At 44.2% G+C, this 22,108-nt stretch overlaps 1 protein-coding gene across 1 annotated transcript; it reads right to left on the reverse strand.

Moving 5' to 3' along the window:
- Positions 1-1,217: 1,217 nt before the first annotated feature.
- On the reverse strand, positions 1,218-21,450 carry LOC128724678 (helicase domino). Its single transcript, XM_053818398.1, has 15 exons — positions 21,352-21,450; positions 20,301-21,283; positions 20,055-20,226; positions 19,760-19,958; positions 16,873-18,239; positions 15,698-16,644; positions 15,254-15,440; positions 14,681-14,817; positions 14,397-14,583; positions 12,810-14,321; positions 11,533-12,435; positions 11,035-11,259; positions 5,454-5,489; positions 2,074-5,322; positions 1,218-1,979 (listed from the first exon to the last, which is right to left on the reverse strand). The coding sequence occupies exons 1-15, from the start codon at positions 21,448-21,450 to the stop codon at positions 1,218-1,220; spliced, it is 10,965 nt and encodes a 3,654-aa protein (XP_053674373.1).
- Positions 21,451-22,108: the final 658 nt, after the last annotated feature.

Genomic DNA, 22,108 nt, shown 5'->3' on the forward strand with positions numbered 1-22,108 from the left:
CTCAACATTACATGTACTGGACCAGGCGATGTACCTGGCTGTATTTTACGGATTGATAAGGTATTAATGTGGTACGGATATAGGGAGATTAGTCTCACAACATAAGAGTAGAGTAGTCTGGTCTGTTTTGGAATCGTTGATAAAGCTTCACCCCGTGAAGTTTAAAACAAAATTGCTTACGGTGTTTTTTTGTTGCAGTGCGGATTGTGCAATTACCGAATCATTGAGCAATCACTACCGAATTGAGCATTTAAACTTGCGACTATCAAAGATTAAATTACCAACGATTGACGGTGATGGTACAAAATGGTAAGCTTTTCGTGCTAAATTTGCGGCGATGATAGATTTTCGTCCATACATTTCGATTATTATGAAAATACAATATTCGTAGTTATCGTTAAAGTGTGACGAAGAATTTTTTTTTCGAGCATACCACCTTAACGACTGACAACTATGCAATTACATGGATAGCATTTATTTGAAATTTCAAGATAACTGACTACAAGGATAAAAAAAAACTTTAAAGAAAGAATTACATGTACCCTTAAACAGATGCGAGATACGTTTAGACCTTTTAAACACAAACCAAACAAATTTAAAAGCCAATCGAATATGATACATCATAAAGTTTAAGAACAGCACGTAACGTATGTGTGATAAAACCACATCCATACGTTAAGCATGCCTCTTCCAAGGTTGGTGAAATCATTCGTTAATAAATTGCTCTATTCGTATTCAACTTGAGATACATCGAATAAGAAACCAAATGTGTTATTTGTAATTTTATCTGCCACTCGATATCAACAGCGCTCAATGTTATCCATCATCAAAATCGATTACAAGGGAATGGTTGACGATTACATTAAAATGCGACTATAGCAAAAGTACATGCCATCGACAATGGCAATAGTACTTCTGCGGTTTACCCTTATTACAGCTCCTTCCACATCGTTAAAGCGAAAGTCATAAGTATAAGTGTGTTTCCGACATCAGCGTGTTCTCTGTCCATTCGGTTAGCAACAGAAGAATTCCACCAAAGCTTACATATTGACGGATCCTCTTTTTCGCATATATTACTATTCCTACTTCGTTTTCATACCATGTTTACAATAATCTCATTACATTGTACCTCTTCCCTATTTGCCTACTTTACTAATTAATGCATCATATTAATTTGGCATTAATTTTCTTCTCACTGTCTATGTTTCTCTGTGGTGCTACTTGGCCACACTAGGTGATTGCTTCTTCTTAATCATACTCACTTGCTGCTGCTGTTGCTGCGATGATTGTTGGGCTGGTTGAGGTGTTGTGGCTGTTGCGCTACTAGCCCCACCCGTTGCACTTACAACAGATGCGCTCACCACGGAGGACGAAGACACTTGCACTTGTTGCGCAGTCCCAGTGGGTGTTGCAGAACCGGAGCTCGAACCTGCCACGCCAGTGCCTTGAGAAACGGGTACGCCTTCAGCTGCAGTCTGTACCATCGTGGTACTGCTGCTTGCGTTGATCAGTTGTTGTGCTGTTTGCTGCTGCAACGTCAGTACTTGTTGGGCAGCAGTGACAACCTGTGCCGAGCCGCTTACGCCAGACTGAGGCTGCATCGTTGCACTGTTACCGGCACTACCACCAGCTCCTAATCCGCCGGAAGTCTGGCTTGCCTCGGGCGCACCCACGGTGCCACCAGCCGTCTGGGATACATTCGCTGCAACCGTGGAAGCTCCACTCGCAACCCCAACCACTTGCTGGGGTTGTTGCATTGTTACGGCCACCAGCGATCCGCCGGCAGTAGTTTGCAGTCGCACGGGGCTGGCATTAGAACGCGCCGACTGTTGGCTTTGTATGGCGTTCAAAATAACTTGCTGCTGTTGGGCGGTGGTGGAACCACCTGCCACCTTGATCGTGCCAATGTTTTGTCCCGGCACATGCGCACGGATGTTACCCGCTGCAATGGCCTGCGCAGCGGATGTAGCCGTTACCACCTGAAACAAATAACAGACGAGTTAGTATATAACCGAAACAATCAAGGAAGGCTGCAATCGTTCCAGGAAGCGAATATTTGCTTGCATAACATACCTGAATCGTTTGTCGGTTCGGTTGCTGCGACATGGAAACGGGGATCATTCGACTTACGCCGGTTTTACCGAGCACGATCTGGCCCTGGTGCGTGTGGCGAATAACATTCTGCATCTGCTGCATGGTCATCGTCGTACCGGAGGCGAGATTTTTCGGTCCCTGCAGGAACACTTGTGTCGGTTGGCCCGCTTTACCAGCGACCTGTGTGATTTGCGTCATCTTGCCGGCACCCTTGCGCTGTTGGGCCAAGATCTGCTGTTGCAGTTGCAGTTGACGAACTTGGCTCTGATTGCTAATCGTCTTTAGTTGACCTGGTTTGACCTGGGAGAGGGTCATCCCGGTAGCGGCAACCGTACCACCCGTGGTCTTCACCAACGTCGCTATCTGTTGTCCACCCGAAGTACCGGCTTGTTGGACCTGCAGGTTGGCCTGGGCGAAGATTTGAGCCTGAGGGATGAGCTGTTGCTTCGTATGCTGCTGTTGTTGCTGCTGTTGCTGCTGCTGGCTGATGATCTGTCGCTTTACCATCAGCTGCATCTCGTTCTCCGTCACCGGGCGGGTTATCATGTGCTTCGTACCACCGAGCTGCTTAATGTACTGCATTCGCGGTTGCCCTTGGAGCACCTGTACGGTCGCGATGGTGTTGCCCGTGCCCGTTGCCACCGCCGTCGGGGTCTGTGATACGATCGTACCACCGGTTGCCGAAACGACCTGGGTCGAGGCATTTGCTCCAGTCACCGTAGTTATTCCGGACACCTTCTGAACCACGGCTGTTCCACCAGCGGCCGATCCAACGGCGGCACCCGCTTGCTGCACTTGTACCGTTTGACCCACCGTGCCGGTTTGGATGATGTTACCCTGGATGATGGCCGGACTGACAATCGTAGGTTGGCCGGCAGCAGCCTGCAGCACGGTGGCCGTTGTTCCTCCGGTGGTGGTGACCTGCGCCGCCGTACCCGGATGCAATACCTTCAGTTGTTGTCGGATCGATTGCGGTCGGTAGAACTGAATCTGCGGCGTGTTCACCGGCTTACCGGCGCTGGTAACCGTGCCTACGGGAATGGATTTAGCCACAACTCCGGACACTTGCTGGGCACCTGCCATCGAGAGGCGCAACTGTGCGGTTTGCAGCTGGGCTTGTGTTAGGCCTCCGCCAAGGCTGCTCACGCTGACCACGGTGGGGCTCTGTGAACCCGATCGTTGATGTAACACCACCTCCTGCAGGGTTCCAGTCGGTGTAACAATTCGCTGGGCTCGCAGAGCCGATGTCGTCAGTGTGGCTACCTGTGTAGGCTGTATCGTTGCACTGCTTGCCGCTCCCGTCGCCATGACACTACTCAGCTGCGCTACCGAGACGACCTGCGGAATCGACTGACCGGTGGCGACCTGGCTGACGATCGAGGAAGAGGACGCTTGGGCGATCGTTGTTGCGGTGACGCTCTGCAATAGCTGCTGTTGCTGCGATCCCGCTGACTGGTGAATTGACACAATTTGCGGTTGCGAGGACAACTGCACCGAGCTAACACCCGACATTGTGGTAACTGGTGTGGTCAGGACGACCGAAACTTGCTGTGGTTGTCCCGGTTGACCCTGCTGCTGGGCGTTGGTGCTTTGCTGGGCGGCTACCTGTGCCAGCTGCTGTGTAAGCAGATTCTGACTCGCCGGGCTGGCCACAATGGCTTTGACGATTTGCTGCGTTTGTTGTTGAGTCTGGCCCGGGCTGGGACATATATTCACCACCGGTTGAACGCCTCCACGACTCGCTTGAACGATTGTGGCCACGGTGGGGGTTGGGTTCGTCGACACGCCGCACACAACGATAGTCGCCTGCTGTATGCCCTGTCCTGACGTTGTTGATATTTGCTGCCCTTGCGTTGCTACTTGTTGCTGTTGCTGTGGCAGAGCGTGCGCTTGAATTTGAAGCTGTTGCTGAAGAAGGTGCTGCGTAGGAGTTGCAACCGTCACCGCTTGTACGGTAGCCGCTGAGGGTTGCTGCTGTTGGACGTTGGCTTGCACATGAGATTGAGCCGTAACTTGCTGCGGGGTCGTTACGATCGGCTGTACACCCACAAGTGTTGCAGTAGCAATTTGCGGTTGCTGTTGCTGTTGTTGAATCGTGGCAACGACGGTCGTTGCCTGCGATACTGCATTGCTGTTGGCGACCTGCAACTGCACGTGTTGGTGCTGCTGAGACTGGACTTGTTGCGCTTGCTGGGCTGGCTGAGCTTGCGTGGCGGCTTGCGGAGTGTTCTGTTGTTGCTCTTGGGCGATGGTTAGTTTCTGCTTTTCCTTCAGAATACGTTCGGCACGCCTTGTAGCTATCTCGACCGGTGTTAGCGGGCTTTCGTATCCACTAATTCCGTGCTTAGCCAGCACGACAGCATGCTTTGGGTTCTTCAATGCGGCCGGCAAGACAACAGCAAGCGATGTCTTGCCCGGGGGAGGTTTCTTCCCAAATGCGTTCCGTATGTTGTCGAATTTTTGGCGCATCAGCTTGATGAACGAGCTGTTCGCATCGCTCGTGTACAGCTGTCCTGTACGCATCGATCGAATCTGTTTCGGTGGCGACGGACCGGATGTTAACGGCGGCGACGACGACGACGAGGGTGACTGCTTAAGGGGGTTCTTATTTTTCTTTTGCTTCTTCGGACTTTCGAGCAGTTTACCTTCCTCACGGGGAAGTATGACGGATTCGTAACGATAGCGGCACTGCTTCGGCAACCGGTATGTCCGTGAGGATTGATTTACAATATCCGCCACTAGATCCCAGTTCGGCGTATGGCCCGGAGAAATCAGCATAAGATTCATCGGTAGCCCCTGTAGATTCTGCACCACGTTCAAAATCGCCATATCCTCGTACACCGTCCACTCTGGTATGCCACCTTCCGGTTCGACCGGAGGTTTCATCGGAATGGTTACAGGTTTCATAGCCAGCATCGGCGGGAAGGGTTTGATGATGCCCTTGTATCGCTGCAATTTGTACTCCTTGCGCATCTTCGCCATTTGCGGCGTTGGCCGATCAAACAACGAGCGTGGGGCGTAGTAGGTATCTTCACGACGAATCTTTTGTGGTCTTCGTCCATCGGGATAAAATCCGGCCTCCGAACGGCTGCGTTTATATTCCTTTTTAACATACACCGCAGGTAGGTCGGTTTCTGGAATTATCTCGCACGTGTCGTACAGAAATGTTAATGAATGATCAACGTACAGATCATTATCATCTTGCGGAGGCGTCGGTGGACACCACATCTGAGAAATTCGAGAAAATGTTGTTGGAATTAATTGAGCTTTTGATTTTTCACAGAGAATTCCAGATGACAAAGAAAACTTTGACATGCTGTTCTCTTTAGTTTTACAGAGCAATTATTTCTAGTACTCACCGGCATTTTCTCCATCGTGCTATCCGATATCCATATCTAGAGCATTTCCATGATACACATTGCGATAAAGCCAATAAAAAAGAGAAAGAGAGAAAGGGGTCGGGAAGGAAGGAGAGAGAGAGAGAGAGAGAGAAAAGAGATATTACAAATCCGTACAATTATTTTGTTAATTTTGGTTTGCAAACACATTCGTTACTTGAAACGATAAGATGATTGTGCTACCCTGCATGAAGCTAGCAAATCTGTGTTCTTTTCAAGGATTTTCTGATGCTTTCGTAATAACCGCAATCCAGTTTAAATTGCGTTCTACGCAAGCCGGACTGCCAGCCTGTACATATATATTCCACTCAACAAAGATATTCCTCTATAATATATGAGCTTATATGACAAAACGTAGACTGTACTTTTTTCTACATGGTACAATCGTTGCAGTGTTTAATACGGATTCTTTACCTAACAAATGTTTATAGCGATACAGCTATAACATTTTGTGTTATTTTATAAAATCTAAATCTATGAAAAACTTCGTTTTTCTATTCATAGTTTCGTTATTCGAATGCATCAGAAATACATGAAAAAATTAACAAAATAAATCATCTCCTTGCTGTTTGTTGAGTTGTCTGAATGGCGTTGCTTATATGTACGTTCGTAAGTACACTGTAGAACTTACTTTCACGTTTAAATACTTGCGTTGACCCAGGTATTTTTGTTCAAAACAATACAGAAATGCTCTTACAACATGTTCAGTTACTTATCACGTTTTGGTGCCATCAAAAAATCTAATAACATTTCATCGAAATATCGCACAGGGCTGTCGCGTTTCATTTAGCTTTTAGTATAATTTTGTATGGGTCTTTGTATTTCGACATCTGGATGCACTATCAAGAACGTACAATAAACAGCAAGTTATGGTATGGATTGCTCTCTTCAGTAACAACACTCATAGTTGTATTATCTCTCTCTCTCTCTCTCTTCCTTCGATCTCTTTATCTTCTCTTATCAACTTTTTTCATATTGACATAATGTATACGCTTTTTACTTTTATATTAGTATCATTTCCTCATTTTTGCTCTAGATATGCGGATATTGATACCACCACCTCCATTTCGTAGTCGGACAGTTGTTGTATTCATTATTTCTTTCCAAAACGCTGCCACGCTATGGTATAAGAACCATTTGTATGTTTTTCAAGAACTATTCATCTCTGTTGACACGTTCTCGAAAAGCCAAGCGATACGTTTAACGACACCAAAAACTGATCCAATTCATTTGATCTCTAATTTTGTTTGTTTGTTAAGCGAAGCCATCCTTTAACGTTTTTCCTGATTAAATCACGTTTTCCTCATCGAAATGAATTCATCAACTCAGCATTCAATCAGCAAGGACAATTTTTTATTCTATTAACCTTTTCACAAACTCTCGTTTGTAATGTTTAGTTCTTTTAGTGTTATATAATGCTTCCACTAAGCATTTTCTTCATTTTCCCTGGGATATTGTTGTTATGGTATTACTTTCCATATGTTCATCATGTTCATCTTGTTGGTACTCTCATATGTTCATTTATACATTTAAATTTTGTCATTTCTTCACCCCTCTACATCCTCCGTAGCTGCGTACGAAATATTCTCTAACCTGTGAAAACATACCCCTATACTTATTTAGTAGATTATCGTTCAATCGTTACTTATTAACCTGTTCAGTACTCACAATCCGATTTGATCTGGGTTATTTTGTTGCATCGATATTGTTGATCATTAGGCAGCGTATATGTGTATGTTTGTAAGTAGCTCTTTGTTGATGAATTATGGAATCTTGTACACAATATAAATACACAAATCGTTGTATGCATGTGCAGTTACGATTCTGGACTGTCAAATGATGTAAAACATAATCATCCCCTATTCCAGTCATTGCCAAACAGCGGCATTAATCACAGATTTTAACGTTCTGTGAAAATAAAACTGTACGCACGATGCGATGATGATTTGCTTGCAGAATACATTCACGATTGTTTGAAAACGTATTCCAATGTGAATGATAAAATACTCTTTGAGTTACTTTAAAGTATCTCTTATTAGACAGTGACTAACATAATTGTTTCACCTGTACATCAGAGGTTCAGATAATCTCGAGATTATTTCTTATTATACATAAATTTACATTTCCCAGAACTCCAGTATTACCTACTACATATGCTAAGCGAAGATTTCCAATCTTCAAAAACAGGACATAAAATTTACGAGGGCTAATCGTTCGTTTAAACAAACGAAAAAACATAAATGTAACAGTTCTAAATCAATTTCAAAATCATTTCCCTTATACTTTGATTCCCCTTGATTTTTTGTGACGAATGTAGATTGGATTGCGTACAAAAAACGCATACAGACAAATATATTTTGCTCGTGATTATTACTTGCATGTAATAACGCGATCAAAATGTGATTAAAGGGCTTAAAGTATAATGCACGAGGTGAGCAAAGGATACAAAAGTGGAATTATGATGATATACAAATAAATAGAAACTGCCAATGTACAAGAATAAAATGCTATCACAATTGAACGATACACAGCATTCGATGTGCTGTGACCACTGCATTATAGAAACCAAAAAATAATAGGAGAGAGCAGAAGGAGAAGCATAAGAACACGTAACAATAAAGTAAGGAATTGTTTTGCTATTATACCAAAAGTGTGGCAAAATATTACATTACATTACATAGACTGATTCTTCCCTGCTGGTCGAATAATAAGCATAACAATTAACATGGAATCGTTGTTTTAAAATAATCCATATTCCAACAATTACCAGAAACCAGATTTGAGCTTTGAAAAAAAAAAATGAGAAAATTCAATGAAAGCATATTTTAAGAATTTATACACGCAATTTTTGTTCGCGATTGCCTCGTCGGAAAATGTTCTACATAAAACATAATTTAATAATGTAAATAAAGAAAATACAGATACGCGAAACGCCCCTTGTCCAACGATTTTGCAAGGAAATTTGTTTTTTGACAAGTGTTAAAAATATGCATATATGAAAAAATCAATTCCCTCATGGTCTCCAGCCATTGTCCAGTGGTTGTTAAGCAAGTCAGCATTCGACCGTAAAATGATACATCATACACGATTTTCATTTCTGATGTCGCATCATATCATAAAACAACCCGTAGGCCAAACGGTCAATAGAAAATAAAAAAGCAACCTTTTAAAACAGTGACAAAAAATTTCAAACTGCAGATAGTTTCACTAGCGTCCATCAAACTTCACCATTTTCAAATAAGTTTTTTTCATCCTGTACGACAGGCGTAGGAATATCACCACCAGCACCATAAGCTGGAACGTCAGCAATAGAATTATCCGTACAAACCGACAAGGATGTAGTCGATGCAGAATCAGTTTTCGAGATAAATCGATGATCTACATCACTGGCGCTTGAACTTTTGTCTTGCTCTGAAGAGACATGATTGCCCAACTCCTGCTGCTTCGATGAAATAATGTTCGTGCCTTTTATATCCCGCGACTGAATTTCATCAGATTCCTCTACTTTACCACCTTTCACAAGCCAAGCATCCAACGTATGGTTAAGGCGTCCAATATCCTTTGAAGTACCTGGCGAGGAAATCCTACTAATAGCGCTTTTCGACAGACGATTAAATCTTCGCATCTTTGACAGGGTAGGAGTAGGTGTACGAAAACCATGCGTCAAACCTGAAGTTACTTTTGATATTCCTCCGCCATCGGAGTTGCGCCTCAAATCGCTTACTACAATCTTCAGATCTCTTAACATGCCAAACTTGGCGTCTGCAGGTCGCTCAGATTTAGCTTTATCTGTCAACGAAGGCTCATCATTTTTCGCTTGCTCGACCGTCGAAACTGTAGGCGAATTCATTATGTTGTTCATGTCGATATGGTTATCCTCCATGTCTGGCTTACTTTCTTCAGCACGAAGACTTTTGCTTTCTGTTTCAATTTTTTCATTTCTGCAAAATTCGCTCCTGTTGGCCCCACTTTCTTCTTCAAACGACTTATCATCACCCTCACAAACGTGATTCACAAGCAGCGACTGTTGCTGAGGAGTCTTTGATCTGCTTCGCTTAAAGACTGGCAGCATTGGGCTGTCATCCAATGTCCAAAGATTTATCTTCACAGTTCCGCGCGAACGAGTTCGCGGGGTTGCGGACGTTGGGCCACGTGTTTCGTCCTCACCATCAAGAAGGTCGTCAGTAGAATGCTCACTGTTAGCTGCGCCTGATAAATTCGAATTACCAATAGGCGTTTTGCTTCTACTGTCCCGTGAACGACCGCCTCGCGAAGAGGGTCTCGGTTGTTCCCTTGAAGGACATCCCCCAGTCATCAAACCATCTTCGTCTTGATGTAACCCTGTACTAGCAGAATTGATGTAATAGTTGTTCATTTGATTTGAATCCGAATCGGGTGCATCATTTGAATCAACCATCACATCTAAACTGCATTCACTGTCAAATTCATCAAGTGATCTAAGCGTCGCCACGACTGTCGATTCATTCCCTTTCTCGCGCTGTTCATGCAATAAACGGCCATCACCACTGTTCGATGATACGCCTGCAATAGTTACAGCCGCCGTTCTTTCCGTTGTACTATTGCCTTTCCCTATGGCGGGACTTTGCACTCGTAGCAACATTTTCCCCCTTATACTGTTAGTATTGCTACTAGTAGCTGATTGTTTGGAACTTTTGGCTAGCGTCTGTAATTTTGAACTACTGCCTTCACTAAGCAATGACGAAGCCACAACACTCGTCACTGCTGTTGACGAACGTCTAAGCGATAACCGATAAGGAACTGCAGCAGCTTCCTTAACAGGTGTACTGTTCCGTGTAACATTTCCCACTAATGTTCCGCGTTTTTTCTGTTTAATAATATTCTGTGCCAAGGCATTCCCTCTCACCTCTTCATCTGTTCCATTTTCATCGCTTCCCGTCGTAACCAAATCAGAACCATCATCTTCTCTGACAGATTCTTCTTCATTGTTTGGTAAATTTCCATCAGAGCGTTGCTCCTCTTTTTGATCGGCATGATGCGATTTCGAAACTGAACGACCCATCCTAGCGTACTTTGTTCTGCGTGTTGTTTCTATTGCAGCAACATTTCGTAATTCGCCCTTCAGCTGGCGCGAATTAACCGTACCAGGCTGGAGGCGGTGAGTAGAGTTGATTTTACAGATATTGTCATGAAATTTTCGTTTCCCTAGCACGGTTCCTTCGACCTTCCGTTTGATCAATGTTTGTTGAATAGCACCTCTTGGTACCCCCCCACCCATAGTATGCTGCGCCGATTGCCGCCTCCCAGAAAGCATTCCCCTTGCCGTCGATCTTTGTCTTTGTGTATGACCCCCGTCGCTTCTATTATCACTGTTTCCCCGGTCTATTTTAGTGATTGATGGCCCTTTGTTGTTTCCGCTGCTCTTTCTTGTCTTTAATGTCCCTCCGTCTGATTTTGTCTTGGTAATCGTAGTTACCCTTAATGTCTCGTCATTACGGTGCAATCTGCGCATCCTTTTACTACCACCACGACTAACTCTATAACTAGGGTGTGTGTTATTAACCTGGTTTTTGGCATCCTCCCGGGAGAAGGTCAGAAGATCAGCGTGTTCTTCGGCTTCGCGCTTTCGTACTGCTTCTTCGTTGCGTCGCTGTTCAGCTAATCGATTTGCTTCCCAATCACGCTTCTGTTGCTCTATCTCTTGTTCAACTACTTTCAACTGCACCGCAGTCCAGGTACCTTCGGTGTCCTCGACGAAACGCATAGCGTAACGCTCGACTGGATTCAACTAAAAAGAAAACACATTTTAAATAAATTAGCAATCATCTTAAATAAATCAATACAAATAAGTAATATAGATAAATTGTACGAGAACTTTGATAGCACAGGGCTACTATCAAATGAAAGCCGTGAGCGGTCTGGAACGTCAAAATTATATACCAACCAAAGCAAATGAAATGAACTTCGTGTAAATTAGTTCAAATCTCAAATCCAAAGGATTCGATTTTTCCCAAGATTGGAATGTATAAATCCGTAACCAACGACAAAAAGTACTACGTACCTGTTTAATTAGATTCTGAACCTCTTTTTCGGCCTTACTCAACTCTGGTTCTTTGCCATCACTTCCAGCGGTTACTGCTGCAGCCCCCCTATCTTCATCGATCGGAATGTTTTCGTCGAACTCATCCAAATCGGCAGAGGCTTCGGCTTTAGCAAAATTAGCCGCCTGCACATCCTGATCGTCCTCCGCGGCTGCCAGTGCGCACTCAAACACGTTGATTGCCGATTTATTAGATTCCACCTCGGTGGCCGGTGGCGTGGTGGACGTTACGAGATTCGCATTCAACCGTTCTTTTCGTTCTCGATCACGATCCAGCACTTCAGCCAATCGAGCGGAAGCATTCTGTTCTGCGTTATCTACCGTGAACAAATCCTGAACGGTGGTGGAACTCTTGAAGTAGGCCGTCGTAAAATTGCCACCTTCAATTGCCAGATCGCCAAGAATACGCTTCTGGTTTGCCTTCTTTAAAATGTTTTCTTCGATAGTCTTCTCGCTCACCAGCCGATAGATGTGGACGTCACGCGTTTGACCAATCCGATGACATCGATCCTGTGCTTGGGCATCCATCGTTGGATTCCAATCGGAGTCATAAAATATCACAGTATCGGCGCCGGTCAGATTAACACCGACGCCTCCAGACCGAGTCGACAAAATGAACGCGAACATACGTTTATCGTTGTTGAATCGTTCCATCAACACCTGCCGCTGTTCCACTTTCGTCGTGCCATCCAACCGTAGGTAAATATGACCGTGGTAGTTAAGAAACGCTTCCAGCACATCAAGCATGCGAGTCATTTGAGTGAAAATCAGAACACGGTGACCCTCTGATTTCAAGTTTTTTAACAGTCTGTCCAATGTTTGCAGTTTACCACAATCATACTGTATCAGGCGGGGGTCTGGGAACTGCGAAGAGAAAGGATGTTGTTGGAATCATAAATATAAAATATTGCATTTAAATTTTGTAACAATATTATAACGAAACAATCAATGTTGCATCACGACAAAAGCTGCACAGAAAGTGTTCACGAGTGAAACTACATTAATGATGCTCTTATGACCTGTATGACTGTTATTTCATCGTTTTCCCACAAAATGGAGAATGACAAAAAATTGTTTTGGAACTAAACTGTCAATCTTTTGTTATAGCTCCATAGCAAAAATCGCATCGAAGATAACTTCAGAACGATCGATTATTGGAGCAACTATACTGATTGAAATAAATTGAAGTAATTTGTGAATGAGAGCTAAAACGTCTCAAAATAAAACTATGAACTCACCTGTGTGCTCATGGCCGAAATGATCGGATGGAGCAGCTGAATGGCTGGTCGAATTTGCTCCGTCATCGTCGTTTCCCACCTGCGTTCAGCGTTCAGCATGGAAGGGTACGGATGTGATACTTGCAGATACGGTGTCGGCGCACACACGGCAGGTACAAAGAGGACAAAATTCGAGATCATAGCACGTAGATCTTCCGCTCGCTCACCGATCGTCTTAATCGCCTTCGCGAGACTTCCACTGGCAGCCAACGCAACGTCACCGTTACCATTGCTTTGTGCCATGGTCGCCTCGCGTGTGTAATACGCACCGGCAACTCCAAACGGAATCAATTCACTGGGTCGCTGACGAAATTCTTCATCGATCAACGAACAAATCGTTTCTCTCAAATCTTTCCCGTAAATTGGAGACGCATCGCACCGATTCGTGTTGATGCGTCCTAGCAGTTCCAAAACGTCACGGCGGCGCTCTTTCCGCGATTCCTCAATACGTGCGAGGTAAAATTCGGTCCGCTGTCGCTCCTCCAAGTCGGCCGCAGAAGCTCTTGTTCCAAGTTTGTTGCCAGCAGACACAACACTCTTAGGGGTCGAGCAAGAATTAGTTTTTAACTTTTTCATGATCGTTGCAGCTAGCGTGGATGAGATTTGCGTCTGATGACCGACACTGTGAACCATTCTATTAGCACTGGTCGTCAGCAGGGTCGGATTGGATTGCGCAACCGATTCGGTAGTTAATATTCGTTGCATTGACGCAACATTTGCTCCAGCAGTCGTTGACGAAACGGATGATCGTGGAAACATTCCTAGACTACCGCCACTAGTGGCAGGTTGTAAGCGTCCGGTGATGATGTAGGACGATGAAGTATTCACGCCTGCCACACCTGATGACACCTGAGGAATGATCTGCACGACCTGTCCGGTACTTAACCGGCTCTGTTGCGCCTGTTGGTGCGGTTGCTGTAGTAGCTGATTATTCACGGACGCGACATTACCGCCACCACCAATATCACAACGTTTGCGTAAAATTAAACCAGGCGATGAACTCCTACTGCTCATTCCACTAGCTGTTCCACCTGTCACGTAGGATTCTGCCGTTGTCCCTCCCATCATCATCATCATCGTCGGTACTCGCCGTCGCATGTCAATGGTTCTGAACTGTGCGCTAGAAGCTATGAGCGATGATTTCTTATCTAAAGATGCTTCAGGATTTACAAGCGGAACGAACTTCGTCCCTTCAGTCTTCATCGCTGGGCTGGTGCCAACGCGGACGCCCGTACTGGCACTAATGCCAGCACGGTTGCCACCACCGATCGATTCCTGCACTCGACAATCCGGTATACGGACATGCAACCGTAGTTTGCCAGTTGGGCACCGGGGCGGTGGCAGTGGAGTTGAATCGATTTCCTCGATTAAGCGCTTCGGCATACATAGCCGCTGCGATCGGTGCGCTACGTACGCTGGTAGCAACAACTCCAGTTGAATTAAAACTAAATTTAAGGAAGACAGATCAATTTGCTGTAAGGATAGAAAAGAAAAAAATGACAAAATAACAAATAAATCATGGCAAAATGCATACGGCTTTATACTCACAGTAAACGGATCATAATTGAACATGTTATAAACGAGGGAGGCCGTTTTAAAACATATTCCTTCCATCCGGAAAGGAGATATCGTGGGTCGTTCCTCAAACATGTTCGGATGATTGCACACCTTGCGCAGTTGCATTAACACATTAATAACACTTAACAGATTACCCGACGCTAGCGTTTCTCTTGTTCTGAAATTTAAAAAATAATTACCATTAGTCCAAAAACATATTCAAATATTAGCGTTCAGCTACTAAACGAATATGTGCGTATCGCACTACTGCTTACTTTGCACGACTCATGAAGTCATCATAGAGAAATCGTTGGCGTTTGGATAACCTGCACATGACTACGTGTTCGTACTTTTTAGGCATTTGCTTCTCCACTTCCGATTTCAACCTCCGCAGCAGGAAGGGACGTAGGACCTAGGAGATAAGACAGAAATAGGTGCGTCGAACTTGTTGGTGATTAAACCATTCCAAAATGAACCTAATAATGCAACACTTGTTGCAACGTACGATGGTAATGTGTAGCATTATGATTATTTATCACCAAAACCTTACAAAAACAAATTAAAACAAAATAAAATAAAACTGACTTTCCAGTAATTTCTTGCATCACCAACCCCGAAACAAACACATATGAACATGTCCCAAACACAAAACCTATCCAGAATTGTTAATTTATCTCGAAATGAAACAAAAATCATTTAGTTTCCCAAACACCATGGATACGTGAACAGCACCCACAGGCAAACATAACAACGTGAATGATCGTAATTAGATAACACAACAAAACAAATCACCAATATCAATTGATGCGTAAATAATCATAATATTACATTACGTACAGGGTACAGACCTTGTGAAGGCGTTTGATAATAGTTTCATTGTACTCAGAGTTGCCTTCAATCATGCCGGACATCGGATTGGAAAACCATTCCTTGAATTCCCGATGAGATTGAAACACATGGGGCATTAGAAAATGCATCAGCGACCAAAGTTCCATCAAATTGTTCTGCAGCGGCGTTCCGGTAAGAAGCAGCCGTCTATCCCGAGTAATAAAAATGACAAAAAAGAAAAAAAATCATGTATTAACACTAAGGCTGTAATAAATATAATAGATTATAGTGAAACGCGTTCTTGTTTCAGACAAATGCCTCGAGTCATCTAGAAATCAGAAAAAGTCCTCTAAAACAGAGTTCTTATTCCAATCAGTTTAAAAAAAGTAAACGTTATCATCACAAAAAGTGTACTGACATTTCTCTTAGCACTTCCTAAAAACTAAAAGCATTCGCATACTCACTGTTCCGTTTGGAAGTTCAATAGCAGCTGCCAGCGCTGTGACTTGAAGTTCTTAATGTTCTGCGCCTCGTCCAGGATCAAATATTTCCACTTTTTACGCCGGAAACTCTGGTGATCTTGAATCACTAGCTTGTATGAAGTAATACACACATGAAACGCGTTCACTTTTGTCCAACCGGTGCGCTTCATTTTCCGTTCCTTGGGCGTACCGTAGTAGGTTAATATTTTAAACCCCGGACACCACTTTTTGAACTCCATCTCCCAGTTTAGCATAACCGAGGATGGTACAATGATTAAATGCGGCCCCCAGTTGCCCTTCACGCATGCTAAATGCGCCAGCAAAGAAATGGTTTGTATCGTCTTCCCCAAACCCATCTCGTCCGCCAAAATGCCATTCAATTTTCGATCGTGCATTGTGACTAACCAATCCAGACCGATGTGCTGGTACTCGCGAAGCGAATGCTTCAGGAGAATCGGAATCGGTGTCACAACGCTGGTAGACGAAAGCGTATTGCCCTTGGGTTGGATACTTTCGGCGATAGCGGCTGCGTCGTTTATCATGTCATCCTTCTCGCTTTGGCTCTTTGCGTTTACAGATGGCATTCCCGAGGATACCGCTTCGTCGTCCAGCAGATTTTTCAATCCAATGCCATCTTCTTCGGTGTCCATCGCTTGTTCGTCGTCTTCCCATTCTTCCTCACCAAGTTCATCATCGTCTTCAGATCCCGTCAAGCCCTCACTATTGTCTTCATCGCTATCCTCTTCGTCCTCATTGTCCTCGTCCGACTGAGATGACTCAGATTGTGGATGATTCCTCGTTTTTCTACGACTTCGCTCTTTAACCAGCTCCACCTCTTCACCGTCGGGTTCAGAATCCACATCCATCCTCTCTACTGGAAGGTCTTTGTACTTTGCCTTTAGCTCTTCTATGCTCATTTCATTTTCAGCCTGGGGGTAAAGAATACAAACAGAAAAAAATCCAGCTATAGCAATAGTATTAAGAAATAACACTCTAGGCCCATGTATGTACGGTACGATCGTATCATCTTTTGGCCAATTGCACGTTTGTATCTACTTTGAACTATACAAGATTGAGATCAATATAGCACATCAATTGAAACCGTACCCTCGCGATCGCCTTCGCATACTAAATAAGGAAATTTTTCAAACACTTACATTTAAATCGTCGATTTCCTTTTTGTGATCCTGATTCCTCTCTCTCTTTTCTTGCTCACGAATAGTATCCTCATCATCGATACTATCTTCATCAGCACTAAAGTCTTTATCACCGTCTTCATCCACCTTAGCACCACTTTCGCTATCATCCTCGTCTTTATCATCTGGGTCTGACAGTACTATTTTATCACGATTTTCCAAATAGTCTTTTGGCAGATTCTTAAGGAAATCATCCAAGTCCATTTCAGACTCCTTCTGCAGGGCGGCTACCTCATCTTTGGTTCCATCTTCCGCCTCCGCTTCGGCTTTTGCGATGGTCTCCTCGTCATCATCGGAGCTTTCCGCCTCCGGACAAAACTCATCGTCGGTACCAGTCAATCCACTGCGGCGAGGCGAAGATATACGCGAGGAATTTAAACTCTCAGCCTTACTACCGGAAGCTAGGGCGCCACTTGTGCCAGCAGTAGCGGTGGCCTTGTTCATGCCTTCTACCAGCTGCTGCGAGTACTTTTCTGTCTGGTCGACGATAAAGCTGAGCTGCTGATCCAGAGCCTTCTTTCGTTTCTCATCCAGCTTCATCTGCTGCTTGTACTCAACAAGCTTTTCGGCGTTCGACCAGAATGTCTTAACTTCCTTCGCAACAAAGGCTGCTATCCGCTTGAGTTGCAACTCTTGAGCTTTCTCCGCGCGCTGTACCGCCAAAGCTTTGTCCTGAAAGTGTTTTTGCACCATACGCGCACACTTGCGAGCACATGCTTTTTTCCATTTCCGTTCTTGCGCAAAATCGGCGGCCAACCACACCATTTCCTCCAGTAAATAGTCCCAGTGAGCCTTTGGCCGTGGTGGTTCCTGCACCTTAGGGAGACGTTTTTCAGTCCACAGACCTTCTTTTTGTAACTCTTGAACTCGCTGCATGACAAACACTTCCTGGCGGGCTTTGTTAGTGTATTGCTCGGGACCATTACTGCTCCCACTAGCCCCAGGTAGGCTAGACTGTTCACCAGCCGGTGTTCCAGCAACCACTGCATTGTTGCCGTTGGCATTGTCCAGCTCTACCCCATTCTGTTGTTGAATGCTATTCACTGCACCTCCTTGAAGCCCAAAAGAGGCTCCTGCAATACTTGTACTGCTGCCGCTGCGACTGTTACTAATGCCTATGCTTCCTCGTATGCTCGATGCACTCGGTCCGTTAGAGTCACATGACGTGCTCTGAGACGTGGTACGACTACCAACTGCATCCAACAGCTCGGCTTTAATCGTAAGACTTCCTGCTACAATTGAAGCGGAAATTTGTTTTTTCCGATCAATCGCTGAAGATGCACTCGCGGCACCGATTCCAATCCTATCAGGGATGATCGGCGTTCCACCTATAATTGAAACAAACAAACAATAAAATATTCTATATTAGAAACTAGTAAAGCTAAGTATCAGAGTTACTGCAACAATAATATACAAACAAGCAACGAAACTAGTTCAGTGAAAATTGACCATTTGAAGATAAATTTCTCCTTTTCATGTCATACGAAGCATTATTTTTATGAAATTTTAAAGTTAAATACTTGAACGCTACTAAAAATTAAAAGATTCACAGAAAACTCTTGGCAACAAGAGTAACACAGTTTCGAAGAGCGAGCGGAAAAAGAACACATGCGCTTTCAAATGAAGATCTAAAGTTTACTACGAAACCATCAATCATTTCGCTTGCTCGTAGCTGAATCGCAACGGAATTGAAACCAAAGCATAACTAAACGAAAATCTAGCCGAAACGTAATTAACACTAACCAACATGCCGAATACGAAAATCATATTTATATCCGACATATTAGTGAACATATATTCAATAGAGTGCTCTATGCAAATGTTTCTAAAATACCTAATACAAATATGCAGTATCCTAGGTTCGTGGTTTGAAGCTAATATTATCAATTTCAAAGCCAAAAAAGTAAATATTTCAACTAATTCTAGTACAAATACTGTTATATAACTTTTTCTGTTTGAAAATGGATTGCAAATATCTCATCTCGTAAAAAAATGTAACATTGCAGAGCATGAATGATTGCTATTCCACACAATTGGATGACGAAGTTTTCGTAGAGCACTCTTACAACTTCGAATATTCTTGTCAGACAAAAAAAACGTAACATTATATCAGAAATAATAACAAGATATATAATCGAGAGATTGTGATAACAAATAATAATTTAATACAGCGACCATTACAATTAAAAGAAATAGTATGAAAACTGGGTGCTCTACCTGGCACCAGAGGCTGTGAAGAGTTTCCTAGCGTAGAAGATACACTAATCTGCCCAAATACCATCCCATGACGACCACCCTGCGGCCTACCGGGTACGTGTCCTACTCCAGAAGAAATTTAGGGGAGACAATGGCATAGTTGTACCATGAACGGCGGATGAGCAGTACAGAAAAGGGAAGGGATTAAATAAAAAATAAAGAGAACAACGAGAGACATTCAGAATATGCTAAACTTTCATTTGAAGATATAAGGAAGCATCATTGGTTGTAGATATGTACAATTGGAATTCTCCAAGCAAGTGTGGCATCTAAATTGAGTCCGTTTTTCCGTCAATATGAAATAATACAAACAGATTCAAACGTTTGCAATACATATTTCAATTATTGTAGTTGTACGTGATTACAAGCGCATGTAGCAACTATATAGCGGCAGAACGAAACATGAACACTTTGCGGCGCGTGGTTAATGATATTAGCGATCAAAACAAATATATTTTGTTCACCAAAATATCTCCAAATCCAAATATCTCAAATTTGATGCCAAATTTGTCTAGGTTTTGAACCGCTCCTAATCATCGTAAATTTGAGATGCAACGACATGACTAGAAAAAAATAGCACGGACAAGCATACCTTGTTGGGTGAGCTGGGCCACTGCAGCCGGCAGTGTCGTCGAGACGGCTACTGGTGTAACTCCAACACCGGGTATTTTGATTTCCGCCCCTTGCGGCAGATTTGTTGCAACATCGCTATTGCTACTGGCAGCTGTAACGCTGATACTATTAATGCTGGAAAGCGCATTAGACACTCCGCTTTGAGCTCGGGTCGATTGCTGCAAAGAAATGAAACGAAAATATGAACGAATTTATAAGATGACGTACTGTGTGTGCTCGAACAGCTGCTGAGAATATCTGCCGACCGTTCTCACCTGCTTTAGAGCCTCTCCGGCCTCTTCCAGATTGCTGGACAACGGCTCTAGCTTGTACGAACGAATGAAATTGGTAAACGCTGGCGTGGATGGTTTCTTTCTCCATACGGGATATTCCATCATACTACCACCGGTTTGAAGGAAAAACAATTCCGCTACGTGTTCATTGTATCTGTAATAAATTGAAGAAAATATAAATGATTAGCTAATCCAACAGAATAAGCAGCATTTCTTATTGTGCCTTACCTTTCCTTGATGCTCCTTAAACGCATGTACTTGTGTTCAAGAATCAGCTTCTTGAGCGCATCAATATCATTCTCTACGTCAGCAGTGTCCGTTTCTAACTTGATGCGCTTTTTAGATAATGGCGACGAAGCTAAACTACTGCTATGCGCCCCGGATCCGGATGGTAAAGTCGACACCGACCTAACAGTGGTAGCAATCGATGCCGTCCCTCCAGCAACAGCAGCACCCAAGGCCGAATTCGTCGTCGAAAAGGTTCCGGCAGGGTTAGTTCTCGCATACGCCTTGCCAACCACCACCCCCGAACTGGTTCCTACTTTTTCGTCACTTGCACTAGCTGCTGCTGCGGTGTTGCCGTCCTCACTAACAACACCGAACGTACTTGCCCTCGTTGCGCTTGCAGTTTCGCTCCCAACACTGCATTCACTTTCATGCGGCGCACCCGACAACACCACTATCCCACCATCAGCACCAGAAACGGTCCCTCCCTTGGTACTAGCGGGAGGACTTGCTGTTCGTATGCTACCCGTCGCACCGGTAACGATTGCATTATTGCTGTCACCACCACCACCACCACCACCACTGCTATTCACAATGCCGCCGGTCGCGGTTGCCCTACCTACGGTGTTACTACCGGAACTAACGTAAGCCTGCTGCTGCTGCTGGAGGGTGTGAGATGATGCCGTGGGGTGTTGCTGAACGTTAGATGCATTCGCGGCGTTATTAACGTGGCTAGAAGTTGCCTGAAATGGTGCCTGCTGCAAATCCTGAAGTGGTAAGCCTTTACTAGAGGACGCTGACGACAACGACGAAGACGTCGGTGTTCCAGCAGACTGCATTTGCTGACTCTGTTGCTCTCGGTGCCGGTGCTGCGAGCTCGACTGTTGCTGCGGGCGCTGCTGAGACTGTTGTTCCAGTTGCTGTTGTTGGTCTTCATCTAACGAACGCGACATTGGTCTTGTGGATTCGTGCGATCCAGTGGAGAACTGGAATAGGAAAACAATGAAAATTTCTTTGAGAAACAGAATGAAAGTAAACAAATTTAAACGCTTACCTGGACAGAGTTGACAACGGTAGGTGCTATACGATCAGTTCCAGCAGGAAGGGCCTGGATTCGACCACGTTGCCCTCCCGCCGTATCGCCTTCATTCATTTTTTACACATCTAAGGATAAGAAATTAACAAATGGTCTATTAGCATCACACTCCAAACGAATCAATATGCCGAGAAGGGATAACTCCATTACTAGTCGGTTTGATCAGGCAAATGCCTCGAATTGTAATCTTTTTGCCAGACTGTTTTTCCAAAACGGAGCTACAGACGGCTCATTAGATACGAAAGTAAAGTTTATCATCATTTGAAACCGATCCCCGTGCCCCACGATGAAACTCTCGTGCTGCTATCTTCTGGCTTGATAATATCTAGTGTTCCTTTGTAACTCACATAAACTCACACAGAGATCTCGTCAGATTATGAGCAAATACTACATTTCCCTTCTGTCGTAAACACTGCTGTTAGCCGGGAGACGAAGCGGTCTCTACTGAAAGCAACAGAGACCGAGTCACAGAAGCCGACAAGCAGTAGCCGTTCCCGGTGGCAGCTGTCAAATTTTCAAACGCGCCAACCCAAGTAAAGCAAGCGCAGCGCGCGGCTTGAAGGGTGACTATGGACGTGAGCGGCATGGAAGAATCAAGCAATTCAAGAAATCATGCCACCCGTTGTCACTAATCTTCGCAACCAAGATGACGGATACGTTTCAGAAACTCATAAGTAACAATCTACTATCACTTATTACATTTTTTTCTAATGAG

The sequence above is a fragment of the Anopheles nili genome, chromosome 3 (assembly GCF_943737925.1).
Source record: "Anopheles nili chromosome 3, idAnoNiliSN_F5_01, whole genome shotgun sequence".
Lineage (NCBI taxonomy): Eukaryota > Metazoa > Arthropoda > Insecta > Diptera > Culicidae > Anopheles > Anopheles nili.